This window comes from Lynx canadensis, chromosome A1 (genome assembly GCF_007474595.2).
Source record: "Lynx canadensis isolate LIC74 chromosome A1, mLynCan4.pri.v2, whole genome shotgun sequence".
NCBI lineage: Eukaryota > Metazoa > Chordata > Mammalia > Carnivora > Felidae > Lynx > Lynx canadensis.
In genome coordinates, this window is record NC_044303.2 from 147,721,400 (window position 1) to 147,745,855 (window position 24,456).

General features: G+C 34.3%; 1 protein-coding gene across 2 annotated transcripts in view; it reads right to left on the reverse strand.

The window, feature by feature from the left end:
• Positions 1 to 24,456, reverse strand: part of EDIL3 (EGF like repeats and discoidin domains 3) — a 418,218-nt gene that overhangs the window by 268,262 nt on the left and 125,500 nt on the right. Inside the window, exon 3 of one of the 2 annotated variants that reach the window (XM_030324171.2) lies at positions 391 to 420. The exons of the other annotated variant lie outside the window; for it this stretch is intronic. Coding sequence (XP_030180031.1) covers positions 391 to 420 — 30 coding nt within the window. The remainder of the gene's footprint in view (positions 1 to 390; positions 421 to 24,456) is intronic. 2 annotated transcript variants of the gene reach the window in all.

The following is a 24,456-nucleotide window of genomic DNA, read 5'->3' on the forward strand; positions in this document are numbered from 1 at the left end:
CTGACAGGCTCACAGCAGTGAGCCCAATATGGGGCTTGGACTCAGGAACCATGAGATCATGACCTGAGCTGAAGTTGGGTGTCAACCAACTGAACCACCCAGGTGCCCTCCATTTTCCTTATTCTTTAATGTTGATGTGATATTTTACATTATGTTTCCCTCTGTGACAGTTCATTTTCAATTCTTTTTCTTTGAATTTAAAGCTTATAACTAACATCATTTAATCTGGGGTGGTATAATGGGTCCAAGAAATTAAAAAACGTCAATAAATAAAACTGTGCTAGTTTCCTGGTTGAAATCTGAGAAAAAATACACTTCAAAGGGTGAAGGGACTATTGTTAACAGCATTAAATTACATAGAAATAATCTTAGCAACAAAAGGAACTTTACCTGCTGACGTTGGCTCTTCTTCATCTGATGCTATGATAAGAGGAAAAAAGACGAGGACAGGGAGAGGGTGGGGTGGGGTGAGGTTGGGGAAAGAGAGAGAGAGAGAGAGAGAGAGATTGAAATTGAACATAAATATACTTTGCATTTTCAAACAAAGACTACAAGCTCCTGATTTGTAATTTTGTGAATACATTATAAATCTGTCATGAGATAACTGGATAATGACAAGTTAATGAGAGTTTACATTAAAGGAACATTTATACACTTTTATCTTCTAAGATACATATTTATTAGAAAAGACCACTCAGTTGTCTGAACTTGCTTTCCCTTCCTTTCTGCAAATAAGACTGACTTTATTTAGTTTGATTGGACATTATAATTATCATAAATAATATTATTTGAAAATATAAATTGAAAATAACATATGAATATCCCACCATCACCACTTTGTGGGAATTTTCTATTAGCAAAGAGAAATTAAAATGCATTACAATTTTGCTCCATGAAGTAGAAGTTATAAATAAGATAGGGGTTACATACAAACACACTAAACTCACAGGTACCACATGCTTCAAAATTCAGAAGCAGTGATTCATACACAAGAACCGGCATTGTGAAGGGTGACCCTGTGTGGTTTGACACACGTGTTCTACAGCCCAGACAAGGATAAACATGGATATTATAAAAGGAGAGGCCACAGTATGAAAATACAGTTTTATGCTAAAGCAGTGGCTCACAACCACGAATCTATATTAGAAAGTCAAACTCTGGGCCCCACCTCAAACCAATGAAGTCAGAATCTCTTTCAATGGTACCACCTTGTAGCCAGGTTTGAGACATCGCTAAATAACATCGATATAAGGTAACACGAACCATAACTCAAAGTGTGAATCATTCTGATTCCTGTTTTAAAAGGGAGGAATTTTTAAGAGCAGACTCCAAGGGTAAGAACCTACTATTACACGTATGTGGAGGATGGAGCACAGTGGTTGCAAGAGTGAAAACAAGAGTTTATCTGCAACTGTTTCACAAGTTGGCCTAGAATCCACCCCTTTACCGTCACACCAACAGACACACTCTGTTAGGAGGTATTTCTGCTCTGTGCACAAGTTCAGTTCACTCTGAATATTACCGTTGAATTATATGACACCAGCCAGTGCTATTTCAATTGATTCATGAAGTTTTAACATAAAAATTTACTCAACTGAATTGCTTATAAAGGAGCTTTGTTCCCAGGTGATTCGTTAATCAAGGTATCACTGTGTAACCAGGGAGCAGTTTCCACTCTTTTCCGTTAAGTTTCCATCTGCACAGAGTACACCTTAGACAAGGTTACTTTGTGTCCTAACAGTATTTTCCTCTCACTGTTTGGCTTGTCTCCTTGGCACATAAAGGAACAGAGAGAGCAAACAGAGTTGGCATGCATGGGGTGGAGAACGTAAATATTTAAAAAGCCGTTTGTTGCTTTATTATGTCCAAAATCTAACATAGCATGTTCAAAGAGGAAAACTGGCTTCCAGGAATTCCCTTTTAGGAAAATACCATAAAGTCTTGTAGAAGTGCTGACTTAGATGGTCATTGTTGGTATAAGTCTGGAGATTCAAAGTGGGGAAATAAAAGCACTCAAGGCTGGCCACTTTATGTGTGTGAAGTCTATAAAGCTATGATGACATTAAAATGACTCATATTTGATAGATGAAGATCCAGAGGTTCAGAGTGACTGAGCAATTAGTCTCAGGTCAATTTGAATTTGAGCTCATGTCAGTGTGGCTTTCAAACCAAACTCTGTCCACTATGCCTGTCTCCCAAGATGTGGATTGAGTATCCACTAATAGAGAGAGGGAAAAGGGGGAAAAGGTTCATGGAATGAAGACTGGCTAGATATCTGATAATCTTACTCAGAAAGAAGTATAAGGGAGAAAAAAGCTGGATGAAGGGACTGGGAAACTTCTTTGTGTCTCTTACAACCCAGGGAGAGATGCAGGAGGTGAGATCCCAAGCATGCAGTTAAAATATCCTAAGCATGTGATGCCTAAGGAAGAGAGATTAGAAATGCTAAGATTTTATCCTTCCATTATAGATGGATAAGCAAGACATTTTAGGAAAGAACTAGCCAGCACTGAAGCAAAGACAATTCCAAATTTATAGAAGACATGGCAATTAGAATGTCTTAAAACCAAAGCCTCTGGGCTAAGCAGTGCACTAAGCTCCACGTAAGCTTGTAATACCTAAAAACATCTTTGTAACAGATTAACCATGTTAGAGTCAGCAGATACACAAGTCTGCCTTGAATTCTATTTCTATGCAATATCTCCATAACAGTGGTTCCTCATAATATAAAGATGTCACTAACCAACACTCATACTATATTAAAACACACACATACACACACACACACAGGTGCATACACAAGGGTTAGTATTAGTATCAATTCACTGTCATGGTTCTCTCTGGCAAAGATGTTTTGTGTGTAGGCATCCAGACAAAACATGGTGAACTAGTAATGGGAGGCAGCTAGAGCTCCAAAAGTACAAATAATTCTCAAAGTGGACATTAGTGGCTTAATTAGTGAGATTCAGATGAAATGATTACCACAGAAGATAATGTCATGCTACCCAAATTATTTTTCACTTGTCCTATTTGCTTCTTAGAATTCATGAAATCAGCAAATCAAAAAAATACATATGTCTTTGTCACATGCAATTCCTCTAACCCTGGAAATTAAAAACACATGCACCAAGCAAAACAAAAGTAAACAAGTAACTCTGTATTGCTCTGCCTGGCACAATGCAGAAGGATGTACGAAAATTATGGTGACAGTGGAAAAAAGAGACACTAAAAATATGTATCTGATGTAGAGAACTTAGCTGTGTGATCTTCTCATTGCCCACAAAAGGATCACCTTGGGTGTTCCTTAAAATGTTCCAGATCTACTGAATTTGAATTTGGGTGTTAGTTCAGGTTTTTGCATTTTTAAAATGTATTTCTTTAATGTTTATTTACTTTTGAGAGAGACAGAGAGAGAGAGAGAGAGAGAGACAGAGCGTGAGTGGGGGAGGGGCAGAGAGAGGGAGACACAGAATGTGAAGCAGGCTTCAGGCTCTGAGCTGTCAGTATAGAGCATGACACGAGGCTCAAACTCACTACTAACCACAAGATCATGACCTGAGCCAAAGTCAGACCCTTAACCGACTGAGCCAACCAGGCGCGCCCCTCAAGTTTCTGCATTTTTAAAAAGTGCAGCAGGTGACTATTATAAACACTAAATGTTGAAATGACGGCTCTACCCATCAAAGTTTGCTGCAGTAGGAAAGAGCCATGGGTTCAGTTGTCGGAACTGAAGCAGTAAATTAGCAGGCTTATAGGAAACCCTTTGCAATGTGTACTAGGGTTGTTTCATCAGCTTTCAATGCTCTTTCTCTTGTATCATCTTCAGATTTATTTGGGTATCTACATCAATACTTTGGGGGAAGAGGACTTCTCCTGTGGATTTAGAGGGGAAGTTTGTATGTCATAACTAAGTAAACCTTTTCCATTTTCCTGGCCACCATTATTCGTCTAGGTAAATATATGACCCATTTGGGGATAATGATGTGTAAGGTCAAGTCTGTATGTGTTTGGGTGAGGTGAGGCTCTTGGAAGGGAGGCTTCCTCAATCTTCTGGGAAAGCATCTGGAAATAACCCTCTCTCCCTCTTTCCTTTAGATACAGACAGGAAATCTATGGCCCCAAAAGTAAGCAGGCAGACATTTTGCAACCATAATGGGAGTCAGCCTTATAAAGAAGCCAATCCTGCTCAAAGGCAGAATGGAAAAATAGAATGAAATTTACTGATGATATGGTTCAGGCACTAAGTCATATCCTTACCCAAATCTGGACTTTCAGTTCTGAGGAAAAATACTTCTACTTTATTGTTTATCTAGTTTTAGTTGAGTTCTCTCTATTTGCAACTAAGTGGCATTCTGCACAACTGTAACCTGTTCTGTTGTTCCCATTTAAAATACATTAGAAGAGATAAGGAATTAACTACCTCTGAGGCAGTGAGATGGAAAGTACATACAGTCTTGGGCGGTGCTTTCAGAGGGCAGCTGGGCTCTCAGCACCAAATGGTTCCACAGAGCTCACCGCCCCATGTTTTGATATGATAAACCTACTCTAATTTTGAAGTTGGTCTCTGTTTTTTCAGGATGGTTTGGCAGTGTACATGCTCATGAACTGGGTTAGTACTTGGGAGAAGAAGGCAACCTGTGTACTTCCTTCTTTCCTCCCTTCTTCCCTCCTTTTGTCCTTTGTTCCACAGGACCCAATGTCAAGGACAATAACTACCCAAACCCGACAGGCTGTGTATTACCCTGATACACATATGATATCAAAACACACATACTTCTTCACTGGATAGGCTTTAGTCTCTCTACATGGTATCAACATTCTTATGTCTCCTGTTTTTTGTTGGCCTTATCCTTGAGTGTCATTAATTAATTAATTAATTTAGAGAGACAGAGTGGGAGCAGGGGAGGAGCAGAGAGAGAGGGAGATGAAGAATCTGAAGCAGGCTCCAGGCTCTGAGCTGTCAGCACAGAGCCCGAGGCAGGGCTTGAACTCACAGACCAAGAGATCATGGCTTAAGCCAAAGTAGGACGCTTAACTGACTGAGCCACTCAGGCGTCCCTTATCTTTGGGTGTTTTAAGTAAACTTTTATAACATGGAATTTCCATCCATTCAAAAATAATTCTTTTTTAAATTTAATTAATTAATTAATTTAATTAATTTCTTTTTTTTCTTTTTTCTATTTTGAGAGAGGGTGAGCAAGCATGAGAGATGCGCAGCAAGGGAGGGAACAATTCCAAGCAGTCTCTACACCATCAGCACAGAGCTTAATGTGGGGCTTGATCTCACAAACGACGAGATCATGACCTGAGCCGAAACCAAGAATTAGATACTTAACCAACTGAGCCACCCAGGTGCCCCCAGAAACAATTCTGTACCCAGTGTGGCTCAACCCTCAAATACAAATAGCTCATTATGAAAGAAATAAAATACAATTCTTAGCATATTATAATTTATTTTGTATATGGATATTACTTAATTCATATTGACTTATGGATCATTTTGTTTGCTATATTATAAATCTCATTAATTATGTACCAAATATGTTCTTCAAGTTTGCAATTATCACTGTAATTCATTATTTCCATAATCAAAGAAATAAGAAATATATATTCTTACACTCTGACAATGTTTTAGATTCTATTCAACTGCACTGATGTAAAAATAACAACTATATTTATGTATGATTATTCATGCTTGCTCAGGTGTTTAATGCTATAAATGTGAATTTGTGTGTATATGCGTGATTATTAATGCAAAGAAGAGTAAATTATCATTTCAAATCTATGAACTCAATCATTTAAATAGGTTGTAGAGTTGTTTCTGGAAGTATTCAGAGATGTTTTCAGAGATAGGTTTTGGTTTATATTTTTTTTCTTTTATTCTTTATTTATTATTATATTATATTATTTATTTATTTATTTATTTATTTATTTATTTATTTATTTATTTATTTATTTATTTTTGCCTATGGCCCAATGAGAACATGCCTCAGGACTTACAGGTTGCCATTATCAACTTCTCTGTGAAAATACGAAGAGGAATGTTATTCTCTCCTGGCCAAAAACTTCAGACAGCAAATGATTTGGTTTCTACACTCTCAGAACTGCAGAATATTTCAGTCACAATGAGAAACAACAGACAATGTGTTTGTGTTTGCATTGAAAGTGTCCAGAGAATTACAAAGTCTTCTCTATTCTATCAGTCTTTCACGTGCAATTTGATTTCGATGCTAAATTTGGAGAACGGCATCTATTGAGTATAGTTAACAATATAGAGTACATAGAAGTATGTATACATGCAGTTAGTATGTAAGTATATATTTATATGTTTATTAGTCTCTTCCATTAGACTAGGAGTTTCATGAGGTCAGGGATGTGACTGTTTTGCTTACCATTAAACTGTAGTTTTCAAATAGTGTCTACAATGTTGTAAGTTCAAGAAATATTTGTCAAAAGAAAGAAAACATGGATAAATATTTAATATACTCCTCTATGTTGCTCAATAAAATTCAGATATTTCATTAAGCTGCATTACTAGACTTACCAAAGACAAAGCCTTACATCTTCATTTGTGTTTTAGTTATATAGATCTATATATACTAACTTATATAGCTATATATAGTTATATAAATCAGATTTACTTTCTTGGGGCAGGAGAGAAAAAGAATAATAATTAAAAAGACAATGGTTACTGTAATGACCATCTGATCATCTCATGAAAAAACAAATGTGTGATTTTAAACTAACTCAAAAAAGCATCAAACTACAGCTTATTAATTAAATAGATTCATTAAAATAGCATCACAAAATGCACTTTCTATGTTTAGTAGTAATATAGCTCACATGGGTTTCACAAGCTACTTATACAGTATATCATGTTAATAGCAATTAGCAGTGCATTTGCAATTTTCTCATTTTAGAAAGAGGTACAAATGGGAAAAATAATAAAAAAATGAATGGAAGCTTTAGTTTCATTTTTTTACCACTGAGTTAAAAAAAATACACAATTTATAAAACTAAACCAGAGTATTGGGAAACTGGGAAGTAATATGACTCATCTCCCAAAGTGTACTAAAGAGACGTTGGGGACATAATTAGGATACATGGTCCTAATTAAAGGAAGTACTAAAGATCTTTAGGTGATTCGACATTACAAAGGAATATAATTCACTATCTCCTGTATCTATTCAATTGTCCTCAAATATCCTTTGTTTATTCCATTTGTCCTCCCTCCCTAACCAAATTCATCTCATCCCTGTAGACTCAATTCACATCTCACCATCCTTAATTCTTTAGTATTTATTTTAGTCTCCATATTTGTGTAGTTGTCCCCTTTCACGCCTCACTGACTTTTAAACTATAACCTAAAGCTGGCTTGAAACAAAATGGCAATATTTTACAGTCTTGTTCGCAAGCTGGACATTATCTACTATACTTCTTTTAGGCCAACAGTTATGTTTTAATTTTGTATAGTGCACATAATTGGTACTGAGTAAATATTTTTGGAAAGCTATCTAAGTTTAGAGATGAGAAACTTAAGTCCAGTAAGTGAATATAACAGCTGTTTTTACAGTATTCTGAGTCACGTAAAGTAAGGGTTGGTAATTAAATCTAAGGTATCCTAAGAAAATTCATGGATAAATGGAAAGAAGAAACTTGAAAGGGATCAAGTAGATTAGCAGTTAATATGTATATGATTGCTCAGATTTATCAACTTCCAATAAAATTAATTCATAACCTTTTTGAAAGTTTAATATAGGAGAGAGAAAATAATTCTGCAATGAGAATGCTCTGTAATGTGACTAGGAAAGCCATGCAGTGAAGGTTACCTGCACATCATATGTGACATTCAGATGGTCACAGCACCCATACTATTTTGCTTCACAGCAACTGACAGAAAGAAGCTGAAACCATCAGGCTCATGTTCTATGGATTTCTGCTTTATTTATGTGTGGGAAACTGCTCACTTCACCTCAAGTCATTTCCATAAGTCTGGACAAATGCGCTAATCCAAAAAGCAAATCTGTTAAAACCAAAAGAACAAAAAACTAAAAGGTCCCGGATAGACCAGCAATATTGACACAAATCTTAGTGACAGCATCCACTTAAGGAAACCACAGAATCATTGCACATAAAATGTTAATGTCAGAAGAGATTTTCTGATTAGGGGGTTGGCAAAAAAAAACAAAACAAAACAGAACAAAACAAACAAAAAAAACCTTGTCCAAATGAGTTAAGGTTTGAATTAGGAATTAGAAGTATATTTATTAAATCATCTAAATTACCAATTAAAAACTCACCATAAACTGAATTTTTAAGCAAAATTCATATACATATGAATACATATATTTATTTATAATATAAATAAAAAGAGGATTATACAACACGTGCTGTTCTACAACTTGCTTTTTACACTAGTATTTGCACGTAGTTTTCTATGTCAATATACTCAGTGACTATAGACAGTACTTAATAATGTTTTACTTTAAGGATATATCATAATTTATTTAACTCTACTGAATGATATTTCAATGGATTAAGGGGTATCTCTCTCACAAATAATATTGCAATGAATAATCAGACTCCATTTGAATAGTGATAGAAACATGAAACAAAATCAATGACCACATTTCATTAAATAAATAGGAGCTCATAATACTATGCACAATATAAAATACTCACTTTTTATAAATAAGGTTTTTAAATAATCCTTTTTTATGCCATCAGCCTATCTACAGTGACATGCTTCTTAAATATATTGGATAGTATGGTATTTGTGCCTTTTTTAAAAATTGTTAATATTTATTTTTTGGGAAAGAGAGACAGAGTGTGGGTGGGGGAGGGGCAGGAAGAGGGAGGCACAGAATGTGAAGCAGGCTCCAGGCTCTAAGCTATCAGCACAGAGCCTGACGTGGGGCTAGAACTCAGACCGTGAAGTCATGACCTGAGGTGAAGTTGGAGGCTTAACTGACAGAGCCACCAGAAGGCCCCAGATATTTGTGCCTTCTTCCTGTGAGAGTTACTCTCACAATAGAGTTACCATTAATGATGACCATGTAGATCTTTCAGTGTCCCTTGTTAAAGTAGTACAAGGCAGAGAGACAAAGAAATGGCTGAGCTCTGTGCTTGGACAGATTCAGCCTTAGGGTTGAGCATTGAGTATTATAGTCTTAAAAGTAATATAAAACCTCAATGTTTTAAGAAAAATAAATGGTGGCCATTTGAAGACAGAAAACTACTTTATTATATTACAAAATCCTGGCATACGATTTGTCTTTGTGTGTGCACAAGAAAATATTTAATATGTTACATCTATTTCAAAAATGACATTTTACTACTTTAGAAATTTGTGAAACCTTTTAACAAAATATCATTCCTTTTTCACTGCCTATATTACAAAGAGGAATTCAGAAATTTTATGACGGCTTTGAAATGAGTTCTCAAAATATAGTTCCACATACTTGGCTTAATTAAAATATCTTTTGAAAAGATATCAAAAGATGAAGGCGGGGGAACAGTGGGCAGGTCTAATTTGAAGAGAGCTCAGATATCTCTGGCAGATTTATGTTTCTCTTTGGCCTAGGGGAATTATTGTTTTCATGTAGTGTGAACTCATCCCAAGGACACTAACTTTAAGAGATAAAGCACGGCTTCGGCTTGGCTATATAGAACTCAACTAACCTATGTGCCACTGACATTCTGTAGTCAGTTAATGACTGCTAAAGAGGATTGTGTTTCCTCTTGCCTGTTACAAAAGAAGGTAAAATTAAATGCTTTCTTTTCAGAATCATTAGGACCTTCTTTAAAGAAAAAGGGTCAGCATATCGCATTCAGGCATTAATCAAATGACATTGACAATGTGATTTCCCTATCTGCAAAACTGGTCTCCCTAGGCCAAATTTTTCCTTAATTGAAATGTCTTTAAATAACTCAACTGAGAAAAAAAGTCGACAGGTCTAACTTTAAGAAAAGGAAATTGAATAAAGGTACAGGGCTATTTAGGGAGGGCCCAAGCCCCACTCTTCCTATCTTTGAGGTTATTTTCAAGTTGTGAATGCATACTATTAATTTTTACTCTACCAAATGGAAAAAAAAAAACAAAAAACAGCCAAGGAGATAGGCTATTCAGCAGACAAAATATATGCAACTTTGAAAAAACAAAATTTTACATCCAAACCAAACTAAAAAGTCACTTAGTCAAAGCTGCCAACTAAAAATCTAACTATTCCTTCAAAACTTCCAGTGGCAGGGAATTTAAAACCGCACAAAGAAATATGTCACATCGCTCTCCCAGAGCTAGCCTCTGGGAAACAATGGAATAATGTGGCACTTTCTCTGACATAACAGCCATTCAAATATCTGAAGACAGCTATCATATCCCCCATAATTCTCTTCTTAACTGAGATAAACATCTCTACTTAATTTCATATATCATGGCCTACACCATGGTCATCATTTTTTTTAACCTTCTTCTGATAAATTCAGATTTGTCAAGGTATTTTGAAATACAGCAACAAGAATTAGATCTCCAGATGACATCTGACTAGAACAAAATACAATGGCCTTATTACCTGCCTTCTTTAGGCTGCTATGTTACAACTAATAACACAACATTGTATTAGCTACTAAAAGAGTAAAGAATTAATTTCCTGTCCCTTCTTCTTTCAGCCCCACCTTATACCAATTACCAGAATACTAGGGACTACTAATCTTATCTTCTTCCTGTGTGAGAGAAAGACTGGGCAGAAAAAAAAAAAAAAAAAAAAAAAAAAAAAGGCAGGGGGCAGGAAGACATAAAATAAAGGGAGTCATATTTCAGGAAGGGGTCAAGGGAGAATATGACTGGCTTAGCATCAATGTTAAATGTATTTTAGCAACAGGAAAAAAATTGCAAAATTTTGAATTAGACTTAAAGGTATTCTTCCAATCTCTTATTTCTTTCTAGCAAAGAATCTCATTTGCATGTATTTCATATATAGCTGATTAAGTCCACAGCCAAGAAAACCAAACACTTGTCTTTATTGAAATAGTTTCCTTAGTATCTGGCACTAGGTATCCATCCAGATGAATATAAATATTTTGTGGTTTCTCACTGTATTTTCCACATATCAGCTGACATTTATAGTCACAGAAGTACTCTTCTGGAAACAGTCTTTAGACCTTTATAGTGTTTCCTCCAGCAATTAATTTCTGGTGATAAATTCTAGGTTAGAAATTAGCACTAATTTCAGTAAATAAGCTACACTCAGCATTTTCCAAATCAACTATATACCAGACCCAGTCTAACTGAAAACAATCACAATAATTAATGAAATGAAAAAAAAAAAAAAAGACCTTGGAGGTAGAATAAAATGTAATAGTAAAAAGCAGTACAATTTAATCCATAAAAGAAAAGCCTGAGGTAGTAGTTAAAAATTACCTCAAATACTGTTCAGTAAAGTGTTTTGTGTTGGTGTGTGTGTGTGTGTGTGTGTGTGTGTGTGTGTGTGTGTATTTCTTGTATGTTTCAATAATATATTATCAAAAGAGACCATAGAATCATATAACTTTGAAAACTATATAATGAGAATAGTTTGAGAGGATGTCTAGAGGTCCTACATAATAATACAGGTCCGAACTGCCTTCTTGGTCTGGCTCCCAAACATCCCTAAAATCACCAAATAATCTGGGCAACAACTAATTCTAATTCTTCCAAAATGTTCTCAAGTTTCTCATCTTTGTGTTTATCATCTTGCATTTTGCTTAAAATGTTCTCATCTAATAACATTGCTAATGAACTACACTTCCATACCAGCCCATTTTAAAAGCTATTTTAGCTGTCAAATCTGATCCCTGGGACTCAAAGTAACCTTTCCTTCTCTTGATGTCTATTGCACTTCGTCCTCATCTTATGATGATTATTTACTGCATTATGTAATAGCTACTGGTGTGTGTGTTTTATAATCCTTTCCCAAACATAAGTATCTCTAGAGCAAGTTCTTTATTTAGGGGTCACAGACAAAGGGGAGATTAGCCTCGGGAGGTCAGGAAGAGCTTTTAAAAGATGCTCAATTATATTTGTTAAATGAAAGATACTAGTGGTTTTTTCTACTCTGTGATTCAATCTTTATGCAAAGCCAAAAGAGCTTACTGTTGATCTATCACATCTAAGAACCTAATATTAATATGGTACCATAAATTTCATCTTGGTATTTATTATGTCCTTACAGATTCCTATTTTGTACTCTTATAAAGAAAAATCAATTCATAAGTTATTTGCTGTGAGCATAAGGAAAGCTATAGTCCTAAAAGGCTGATTCCTAATTATGCAAGCATTACTTACATTACTCATAATTTTCAAATAATAAAACATCGGGTTCTCTTTTTCCCATTCCAAGTGAGGTGATTTGTCAAATTATATCTTGAAGGAAAGAAATTTTTGAAAAATTAAAAGCTGACAGGTAAATTGCCACCAGTTTGCATATTCAAGCACAAGCAGAAAAAAAATCCTGACATAAAAATAATAGATCAGGATTTATTGGACATTTAAATAATGTTATTAATGACTAAAATGATGGAAGAATATTCAGGAACTTAGAAGTCTGATTTCTGCATATAGCTTCTGAAATGTCTATATATATATTTATTTATTTTATAACTCCTTGTATACCTCTTCTTATAAGCTAGGCACTGATCCAAGACACTTCCATATATTAACTCATATAATTTGAACAAAACTCCTTCGAAGCTCGTCCTATTATTACCCCAATTTTACAGATAAGAAACTAAGGTATCGAGAGGTTAAGCAACTTGCCCAAAGTAACAGAGATAGTAAATAGAAGAGCCAGGATTGAATTCAGTTTTTAACCACTGTAGCATGATGCAATCCTTTAAAGAATGTGTTCCTACAACATTCCAAGGAAGCATGCTCAGCATGTGACAAACACTGTAAGTAAAGGTACTATTATTGTTGTTGTTGTTATTGTTATTATTATTACATCTCCAGTTTCTCTCATTGTTCAAAGCATCCATCCCCATATGTGTAACAGGCACAGTTTAATTTGAATGTAGAGGACTGTGGAGAGTCCATGGGACAAAACTTCAGGTTTAACACCTGTTCTGCCTGCCATTGAGGAGAAATCTATGACCTTGGTAGAGTCATTACACTTATCACATTATCACTTTCCTATTTAACACTGAGAATGGTATTAGCTCAACTGTTTATTTCAAGGTTATAACAAGAATAATATGTATATTAGCATTTTAATGAATAGAGTATTCTAAAAATAAAAGACATTATTAAAAGGAAGAGGATGAAGAAAAAAATGTCCTTGGCATTATGGTGATTGGTAAACTGCATAAAAAGACTATCTGCCCACCCCCTTCAATGTTCATGATGTGATGGCCTAATAGCTAGCATGCCTGGTTGGGAGGTGAGCCTTAGCACAGAAGTTTGGGGTCAGGACATCATTGTGAAGAATAATATAGCTTGACTTCCATAATTGAATAATTAATAGATGCTGACCTTAAAGGTCAGAGCATGTTCTATGATGCACCTTGATTTATCCATTTCCTGGGGCAGCCAAAGCCTTTGATTGAAAGAGAACTTAAATGACACAACTGACGTCTATCTTGTGGAAAATGTTTGTGGCTACTACGTCAGTGAGTAACAGTAACAAGTCCTATACCCAATTGCTCTCTATGATTTGGATAAAGCACTTGGCTTCTGATTTCTCAATTAAAATCTTACCAGATAAAGACATTATGGAAATTTACAACATGCCATGAAAAGAAGTTGCCAATTCTTATTTGAAATTTGCTGTCTTTTCCAAGGGTTAGTTCTTAAGAAAATATCCTAAGACTTGCTCTATCTTTTGCTGAGATAGAAACAAAATTGTGTCCTCCCTATTTTATTTCCCAAGCCTTGATTAAAATAAAATAAAGAGAACAATAAATATTGATTGTTGTCCATTTTAAATCTAATTTGGTGAGTTTTATACTTTCAAAGGGAAAAATTTAATATATTCTGAAAAGGATTCTGCCCAAATTCTCACTCATTATATGACTCATTTAAAAATTATGTGTTGTCACTGTATTTTAAATAATATGCATTATAGAATCTGTCTCCACATGAATACTTTGATTTAGACCAACTGCCTTAAAGTACAAAATTACCTTCAAGTGTCACCCAACATTCCTATGGCTTCAGGGACTGTGGCCAAATAAATCTTCACAAACAATGACATCTACTTGAAGCTCTTTAAGAAAAGATTTTATGCCTTCTATTTCTTCTAGTAACCACTATGCTTTACTCTAGTAATCCCTCACAACAAATATCATGATTTTAGCACACAGTAGGCCTCAGTAAGATTTAGGAGTAGTTAGCTTATCTAATTTACCAGTATTAAATACTACAGGATTTCTAGTAGTTCTAAGAAATAAATTTCAACCTATTGAGACACTTCTTTGCAATGAATATTTAATGCTTCATTTCTTACTCTTCCTTCTATCTTCAGCTAATCGTAAGAGGGCAGATGAGAGGAAACACTCTACCATCCAGCCAATAGACTTTTTGTTTCCATTAGAGTAATATTAATCATTTCCCCACTTCCTACCTTTATCTAACCCTGTTAGGCTTTTTCTAATCCTGTTATCTTAAGTTAGCTCTGTACTCTACAAGCTCTAGAGCCATTATTTAAGACTTTTCTGCCTATACCCTCTCTTACTGGTCTGAATTTTAGAGAACAGCTCTTTCCTCATAGCTTTTGTCAACCAAATTGGATATTAAGATGTGTTTATAGTGGTTCCTTTTAAAATAATTGGTAGCCTTACATAATAATTGTTTAAGTGGAAAATGAAAGGGAATGCAGTCTTTATATTTTTAAAACTATATTTGATGAGATAATCTCTTTGTTCTCCAAGTATACTTTTCTCCTCTTATGTTTTATATATGTAAATATAACTTATATCTTATATTTTCTCCTCTACTTTCCTCTACAAATCAAATGATCCCAAATCTTCATTATTATGATTAAGTAGATATAAGCCCACTAAGTTTTGTTTTCATTATAAATCCATCATGATAAAGCATTTAGCCTTTCCTACACAATCTTACAATATTAACATTTTTCTTAAATAACTCCTCCGAACCAAGTTAGTCTCCTTAACTAACTAACTTAGTTAAGTTAGTCTCCTTAACTAAGAATTTAGTCTAAGGAGACAATGGTGAATGTTCACAAAATTTAAGACTGTTTATCAATAGAGCCAATGTTTATAATAGAGTCAATTTGCATACAACTTAAACATCAAAAAATACAGGCTGGTTGAATAAATGATGGTAAATGATGGTATGTTAACCAGATATTTTGTACAATGTCAGGGAATAATTTTTAAAGAAATGGAAAGATATTACATCCTACGTGAAAAAAAAAAACACAAAAGTGATCACTAAAGAATATGAACTATCTATGGATAGTATAAGTTTTATGCATCTATATGTATACACATAAACATGCATGTGCATAGTTGTCTAACAGGAGTCAAGTTAAATTGCTATCATTCTTTACAAGGCTGTATATGGCTATAGAAACATGTAGGTAAATGATAGAAAAAAAGAATAAGAGTGTATATGACTTAAGATTATAATACTTTTGGTTTCTATTAACTTATATTTCCTAAATTTTCTTCAGTACTTCTTTAATAAAGAAAATTCTATGTAAATTATATGTAAATAATTTCTATGTAAATTATGTAAATTATAAATTCTATGTAAATTATAAAATTTCTATTCTATGTAAATTCTATGTAAATTATAAATTCTATGTAAATTATAAATTCTTAAATATAGATGGCTTTATCCAAGAAAAAAACAGTGTACATGCTGTTTACTTTTCTTCCTGATAATGGCACTCAACAACTCAACCTAGAGATAATTACTTTTTTCATTTTCTTTTCTATTATAATCATAGGAAGAATAATTTTGCGCGTTCTCCAGCAACATGTCAACTTCCCTGACATGATAAAATATCAACACCCTGTCATGACTGCTTAAAATCATATTTTTAATGTTATTTTTAAACCAAAAACAGATATGTAATTAATTCAATTAAAAAGAAACAAACAATAGGTATAACTGTTAGAATCAAGAGGATTCAGGTTAAAAATTAATGAACAAGAGAAAACGAAGTTAACTATATGAAAGATCTTAGAGATTATTGGACTGGGCAGATTTTAACTATTTTATGTCGTCTATGAGTCTCCTATAAACCTTTTTTCCATGACAGTAGTCAAGCTGGAAGAGAAAATTTTTCAAGAGGTTAATGCCAAATTTGCCACTTAGCCTATCACTTTAAAATAGCAATTTTCAGGGGCTCCTGGGTGGCTCAGTAGGTTAAGCGTCTGACTCTTGGTTAACCCTCCCACTCCTGGCTTCAACTCAGACTATGATCTCACCACTAGTGAGTTTGAGTCCCACAATGGGCTCTTCGTGGAGCCTGCTTGGGATTCTCTCTCTCGCTCTCTGCCCTTCCCCCACTTGCACATGCATGCATGCAAGCTCTGTCTCTCAAAAACAAATAAATAATAGCAATTTATCAGTTTCATGAACGTGTAAAATTATACATTTTGGCAATGCCACAACTGACCTCATGCCATTCCATTCGGAATCAGAATAAAAGAACAACTTGATGTCACTTTCCATTTTCACGTTTCTAATTTTTCAATAGATTTCCTAACATGAACAGAACATAACCAATTTTTCCCTTTTGAAGAGAGCTTTTACTTTTTCCTCCTGTATAAAGAAACAGATTACCTTCATAGCTAGTAACATAAAAATAAGTGTCTACTAAGATGTCAACATGTTCATCATATTCTTGCATTGCCAATGAAAACGAAATTTTTTTTTAGTATTTAAAAAGGAAAAGAAAATCAACTAACTAACATTCTGTGGTAGACTACAAAAACAGCCACAAAATTCTTTCTTGCAACCTCACTTTTTCAATACAAAGTGGCAGGTCTACCCATCAAAACTGTTATTAGCTAAAGTGACACAAACTGAGATTTGAAAAGTGCTTATAATCTGGGCTTGATTTTTCTTCTGCTCTTCAGATCTTCCCTCCACCACATAAAGAAGCCTGATCTAGCAGAGACAAGCTATCCCAGCTGAGCCAATTTCCACTACCCAGCACCAGTCAAGCAGAAACCTACCTGGCTCTCAGAATTGAGAGACAAATGATAGTTTAAACCCACTAAATTTGTATGATTTGTTAAGCAGAAAAAGCATAATGATACACATCCACTATCACTTCATTCATAAAAGTATTTATACCTAAGCAATAGAAAAGGTATACTCTCAGAAAGAAAAAAAAGGAATAGTTAGAATGGTATACATCAATATTTCTTTTAATGTATTACATTTTTTTCTTACAAATAAAGCTTCATCATAAATTGGCTCTTATCTTTCTTCTAGGTGAGAGAGGATTTCTGTACTTGATATTTTCTAAGGTTCTTTGATGTTCTGGATTTCTTTTCTGAGTTAATATATGATTGTCAGGGCTTGAAATTGCAAGTTAACAAATTCTAATCATTGTAATTAACAATAAAGTAGAAACATTTTAAGATCAAAAACCTAATTGTTTATAAGCTATGTTATAGAAATATTTACATATATAAAACAAAGTTAATTTTCTGTAATATATACAGAATATGGCAAAGATTTACCCTTAAATCTACCATCTTCAATGAGAAAGAATGAAATATGGCCTTTTGTAGCATCGTGGATGGAACTGGAGAGTGTGATGCTAAGTGAAATAAGCCATACAGAGAAAGACAGATACCATATGGTTTCACTCTTATGTGGATCCTGAGAAACTTAACAGAAACCCATGGGGGAGGGAAAGGGGAAAAAAAAAAAAGAAAAGAGGTTAGAGTGGGAGAGAGCCAAAGCATAAGAGACTGTTAAAAACTGAGAACAAACTGAGGGTTGATGGGGGGTGGGAGGGAGGGGAGGGTGGGTGATGGGTATTGAGGAGGGCACCTTTTGGGATGAGCACTGGGTGTTGTATGGAAACCAATTTGACAATAAATTTCATATATTGAAAAAAAAATCTACCATCTTAACTGTACAATTCTATTTGTTTATATGACACATATTTAATCTTTCTTATTACCAGAAAAGTATATAGATATAACTCTGAAAATGAATCCCCTGAGTCTAGTTGACTGGGAAATTTCTTAGCAATCATCCATGGCTAGCAGCTTTTGAGCAACTATTTTAGTCTATGCAGAATAGCTCTCATTATGATAATTTCTAGAAATATGGATTCAATCATGAGCTATCCTTCCTTATTCCAAGAAGTAATCTTAAGGGGAAAAAAAACCTGACAACTACTCATAATTTTACCTAATATATAAATAATTTAACTGAAATTCATCAAATCTCTCATTTTGCAACCAAAGTTTAGAAATCTAAAAATAGCCTTGCTGTACCCAAGAGATCTACTTAAAGCTTGTTAACATTCTGATATTTCATGATCACTAAAAAGAAGTCTTTTAGACAGTGTCTGTCTCTATTACACTACTTGATATTCTGACAGTGATCACCTTCTGTTTTAAAATTTTTTCAATATTTATTTATTTTTGAGAGAGAGAGAGAGAGAGCGCGAGCAGGGGAGGGGCAGAGAGAGAGGGAGACACAGAATTCAAAGCAGGCTCCAGGCTCTGAGCTGTCAGCAGAGAGCCTGATGCAGAGCTCAAACCCATGAACCATGAGATATTGACCTGAGCTGAAGTTGGACACTTATCCTCTTGAGTCACTCAAGCGCCCCAACAGTGATCACCTTCTTAAAGGTAAACATGAATTTACCTATTCATGGGGGCAAGATGTACAGTGAAAATTGTTGGGTTTTGTTAAAAAAATTATGAGACTTTATTTATCCTGGGTAAATGTAACTGGTTTCTTATAATGAAATGGAAGCAGGACAGATTAGCAGTGTTGAGATCTAAGGGCCACAAATTTAAAAGAACCTGAATTCACGTTAGAAAAGGAATACCAGGGGCGCCTGGGTGGCTCAGTCGGTTAAGCGTCCGACTTCAGCTCAGGTCATGATCTCACAGTCCGTGAGTTCGAGCCCCGCGTCAGGCTCTGGGCTGATGGCTCAGAGCCTGGAGCCTGCTTCCGATTCTGTGTCTCCCTCTCTCTCTGCCCCTCCCCTGTTCATGCTCTGTCTCTCTCTGTCCCAAAAATAAATAAACGTTAAAAAAAAATTAAAAAAAAAAGAAAAGGAATACCAATTCCCAAAGGAAATGAGTTTGGATGGAATATGATACAAGAGGACGGGAGAAGACAGAACAGGATGAATAAAGCACCTTCATGTTTATTAATTTTTCTAAATGAGAAAACCTGGTCAGAAGCCAATGTAACTACAGAGAGGATAAAGACGAAGAGCTATAAGTGAAATGATATGCTGCCTTTGTTATCCCATACTGCACTACTCTCATAACACAGGTACTTGGAATTTTTTTCTAAAAGTGATGATGGATTTTAAATTGCTACCAAATTCCAATGTTTATGTCTTTTGTTTTCAGACTGATAGCTAAATGTATGCCAAATAATACTGAAATATCTATATGAGTCATCTAACACAGTTTATTCTTAGTAAAACACAAGCTTAGTTTTATGTCATATTTCTGAATCATAATGGTACTGCAATCCCATCTTAAAGTAAAAACCTCCCTTAGTCCAAACTCCCCTTTCACGTTACTGTCCTCTCTCTCCATCCATACACAGTGAATCTGTCTCAGTTCGACTCTCTGTTCAAACACAAACTTCTAAGTCTTTCCTAATCATCTTTCCTAAAAATATACCTCTTCTTATTCTACTTCACAGTTGTCTTTATTTTTCTTTGTAGAACTTCCCATGGTAAGTATGATGGTTTACTGCCTAATTCCCCATTTGACTAGAAGATCTATAAGGGCAAAGCCTATTTTTAGTGGTTATATCCTTAGTGCCAAGAACAGGGTCTGGCATATAGTATATATTCAATAAATATTTGATGGATGAATAAACAAATAAATGAATAAACTGATAAATGTTATAGCCATTCTTTAAAGACCTTATTTCTGAGAACAGTTTTAGGTTCACAGAAAAATAGAGAAGGGTATAGCGTTTTCCCATATAATCCCTGATCCCACACATGCATAAGCTCTGCAATATCAACATTCCTTACCAGAGTGGTACATTGTTACAATTGATAAACCCACACTTACACTTAAATCATAATTATCCGAAGTCCATAATTTGCAGAAGAGTTCACTCTGGGTAATATACATTATATGATTTCGGCAAATGTATAATAGCATGTATCCATCATCATAATATTATGCAGAGTGTTTTCACTGCCCTAAAATCCTCTGTGCTCTGGCTATTGTGTTTTTAATTTCAAATTCCACTTGTTCATTACTGGTTTACAGAAAAATGATTGGCTTTTATATATTAACCTTGCATTCTATAATTTTGCTATAATTGCTTATTACTTCCAGGATTTTTTTGTTTATTCTTTAGGATTTCTTTTTGCATAGATGATCATATCATCCATGAAAAGACAGTTTTATTACTTTCTTCCCAGTATGTATGCCTTTATTTCATTTCCTTGTCTTACTGTATTGACTAGGACTTCCAATATAATGTTGAAAAGAATAGTGAGAGGGAGCATCCTTGTCTTGTTTCCAATCTAAGAGGAAAATCTTCAAGGTTCTTACCATTAAATATTTTATCTGTAGGCCTTTAATAGATATATCTTTTTATTATTATTATTTTATCAAGTTGAGAAAGCTTCCTTGTTTTCTCAGCCACTTTTTAAAAATCTTATCTCTAATTATTCCATGTGCCACAATCCAGCTCTTTCTCCACAACTCTAGCAAAACTGATCCTGGCACTATGATCTCTCAGTGACAGATAATCAACATAAACATTTATCTTGGTCAACTTCTCCATTGTATTTGACACTGCTGATAATACATTCCTTGACACACGATTTGCCTCTTGTTTTGGGGGTGCAACATTTTTCTGGTTTCTCTTTTGTCTTTTTGACCACTCCTTCTCAGAGTCCTTTATAGATTTAACTTTTGCTACCTACTGCTCAAATATTGATGAACTTTCATCAGTTTCCAACCTTTGGTCTTTTAAAGAAAAATTATTCTCCATGTGGCTGATTCATATAGTCCCTGACTGTCAATAACTATCTGTATAATTATAACTTATAAAGCTATGCCTGATTTCTTAGCTAGTAGCTAGCAAATTCCTCCAATTCTAAAAGTACAAATCCTCTGTATGTCTTAGTATAAAGTCCCAATTCCTTAAAACATGCAGAATCTGCCACGTCTCCAAATTTATTGGGCTACAATGTGTCTTCCTTTTAAGCTCTAGCCACACTGAATTTCTTGCAGCTCATGGAATCATAACTTTTCTTATCTCTGATCTTTTCTAAAAATTATTTCCAATGTTTGAATACTTTTGGCTTTCTGCTTGCTAGATTGGAATTAATCTTTATAATCATGTCAAGATTTTATTTTTTCGAGTAGGCATGCATTCCCTGACATCTAGCTTATGATAAGACACCTGCTTTAAATTCTTATGACTCCACATACTTCTGCTATCACAATACCCATCATATTCATCTATTTATTTATTTAAGTGCTTTCCTGGCTAGATGGCAATTTCTGTAAATTTGTTTACCATTGCATTCCATCAGATATGTAACTATTACTTACCAAGTACTCAATAGGTATTTAAGAATATATGAAAACTAAGATTTTTTTTAAGTCAATCGCTTATTTTGTTCTCTTTGGTTGAAGTAATATACTATGTATTTGAGTTGTAAATGCTTATACTTGTTATTATTTTACTGGGTTAATTTGATGGTGTATAGAAGAGAATTATGCCATAGAACTTGGACAATGTAATAATTTCCCAAAATTTCACATATGAAATCTAAAATATTCACTGGTAATAGAAATTTCTGCATGAAATAAACTTGTCAACATTTGCCTCCAAATTACACAGTGCCATTCAGGAATGTGAGCAGGTCATTGAGAAGTAATTTGGGGCTTAACCACATGGTGGTCTATCTACAAGTTCCCTGGAGAAAAAGACACCATCTAGCTCACATCTGTGCAAACATTGGTTAACCTGGCTGATGTCTTCACATCTGAGGATGTGAAGGAGTTTTGTGTTTTTGTTTTTGTTTGATTTTTTTGTTTTGTTTTGTTTTTTCTTTCCTTTGATCAGGGAGATGTTTTCCTATTGCCTTTTGCAGCTCTCAGACGTGAGTTGTAATAACTCTAAGAGGCTGAGAAGATTGACTTGTGGAGGTATGTCTGTATAGGGAGATGTGTGTGCGAAAGAGAAACAGGGAGAGAGATAGGGAAAGAGAGACAGATAGAGGTAAAAGATGGATACTGGAGTGTATAGACAGACTAAGAATTAAATCTAATAAAAGCAATGTTGTCTAGTGAGTGAAGTTCACAAACCTGAGTGAGTCGATTTCTCGAGGCCTCCACACATAATATAGGAATGTAAGCGTTATGAGGATTGATTGCAAATGCCGTATTTTGTGCTTATCTGACTCTAAATGGTTTGGGAAGGAAGAATAAAAGTACAAAATTGGATAAGAATTTTTTTGAAATAAGTAGCATCAAGAACTTAAAGTTGCTACAAAATAATGAGGTTTGAGGTAGTATCAAGTAGTGATTTTTATCTCTAAGAATAGTGAATATTTGAAATTCTCCTTTCCAGATGTACTACAATGAAGACAGTATCTGTTTGATTGTAGAATATACAGAGTAAAAATAATTTTTACAATTGGGATCAAAACAAAACCAATACAGAAAAGATTTTCTTTCCTTTGGAAATTAATAATAAAGAGATTTAAAACTTCATATAATCACAAAATGTATATGGCTTAAAGTTTAGAAGAAAGCTTGGACACATCTCCATCTTTGGGGGACTAATATATAAGCTGATGACACCTCAAATCTCTGTCTTTTAATATATTACATCAAAATATCTACAACTTTCCTGTGTGTAGGGAGGGAGTGGGTTGTATAAAATTCTAGTACACTCTATGCTTTCTGCACTGATGCTGTTTAAAGCTATAGAAACAACAACAGAAATGTCCCACCAAAGTAATCAATTTTTTCAAACTAAAAATGCAGGATGGTCTTTAATGATCTAATGTTTCATACATTTTGTCCCAGTAAGTAGTTTTAAAAATATAAAAAAAAAAAAACAACCCTCAAGTAGGATAGATATTAAAAGCATTACTAATACATGTTTTTACTTAATACATATTCAGTTTCCCCTTATTATATGCAAGAAAACATGGAGCTGAGAAAGAGGTAATAGAAAGGCATGCAAGGAAATACATGTCTGTTGTAAAGAGGCATCTTACCTGACAACTGTTTGATTTCCCCTTATTTTCTCACATTTTAAAAAATTATTTCAGAGTATAACAAAGTTGTATCTAAGAAACCATGGATACTTTTAAACTTTTAGGGCACTTGTTTTCTATTATTTTAATGTTAGACATTAAATTAGAATTGGTATGACTAATATGCTTTGTTAAATGACAAATCAAATATAAAATAAAAAATATATATTTCTTACAATAGTTCCTAAATACATACCATGGAAGAATGAGGTTGCTCAAAACATAATAAAATCTAGAGCTTAGATAATATATCATAACTACCATATTTCTGAATATCACAAATATTTTAATAATAGAAAGTAATGAATCTGAGCAAAATTTAATTCTATAATCATTTTATTCTCCACAGGCTCACTGAACTACATGAAATATGACAGTGTATCTAGTTTTTAAAGTGTTATTGCCCATAGTCTCATTCTTCTGATAAAATGATAAAAACCGAATTAATTTTAAAATATGGACCAAAGAATTAAAGAATTTACTTAAGAAATCTATGAAGATACTGATTTTTAAATTATTTTAAGACATTTGCCTCCTTAATTCCAGATTTGGTTCTTAGAAATAGCAACAAGGGGCACCTGGTGGCTCAGTTTGTTGAGCGTCCGACATTGGCTCAGGTCAGGATCTCACAGTTTGTGAGTTTGAGCCCCCCCTCAGGCTCTGTGCTGACAGTTTGGAGCCTGGAGCCTGCTTCGGATTCTGTGTCTCCCTCTCTCTGCTCCTTTCCTGCTCATGCTCTGTCTCTCTCTGTCTCTCAGAAAATAAATAAACCTTAAAAAAAATTTTTTTGAAAAGAAATAGCAACAAAAACATCACACACTACAAATGTAAGGCACTGTCAATTTCAGGTTAGTGAGCTTAAAATACAACACTAAAGTTATATTTTATTCATTTATTCCTGTTGGGAATATTTATGACTATAATTTTCTTCAGAGATATAGACTTTCTTGAGGATACGGCTCTCATATTAAACCCTGAAATTCACCATACA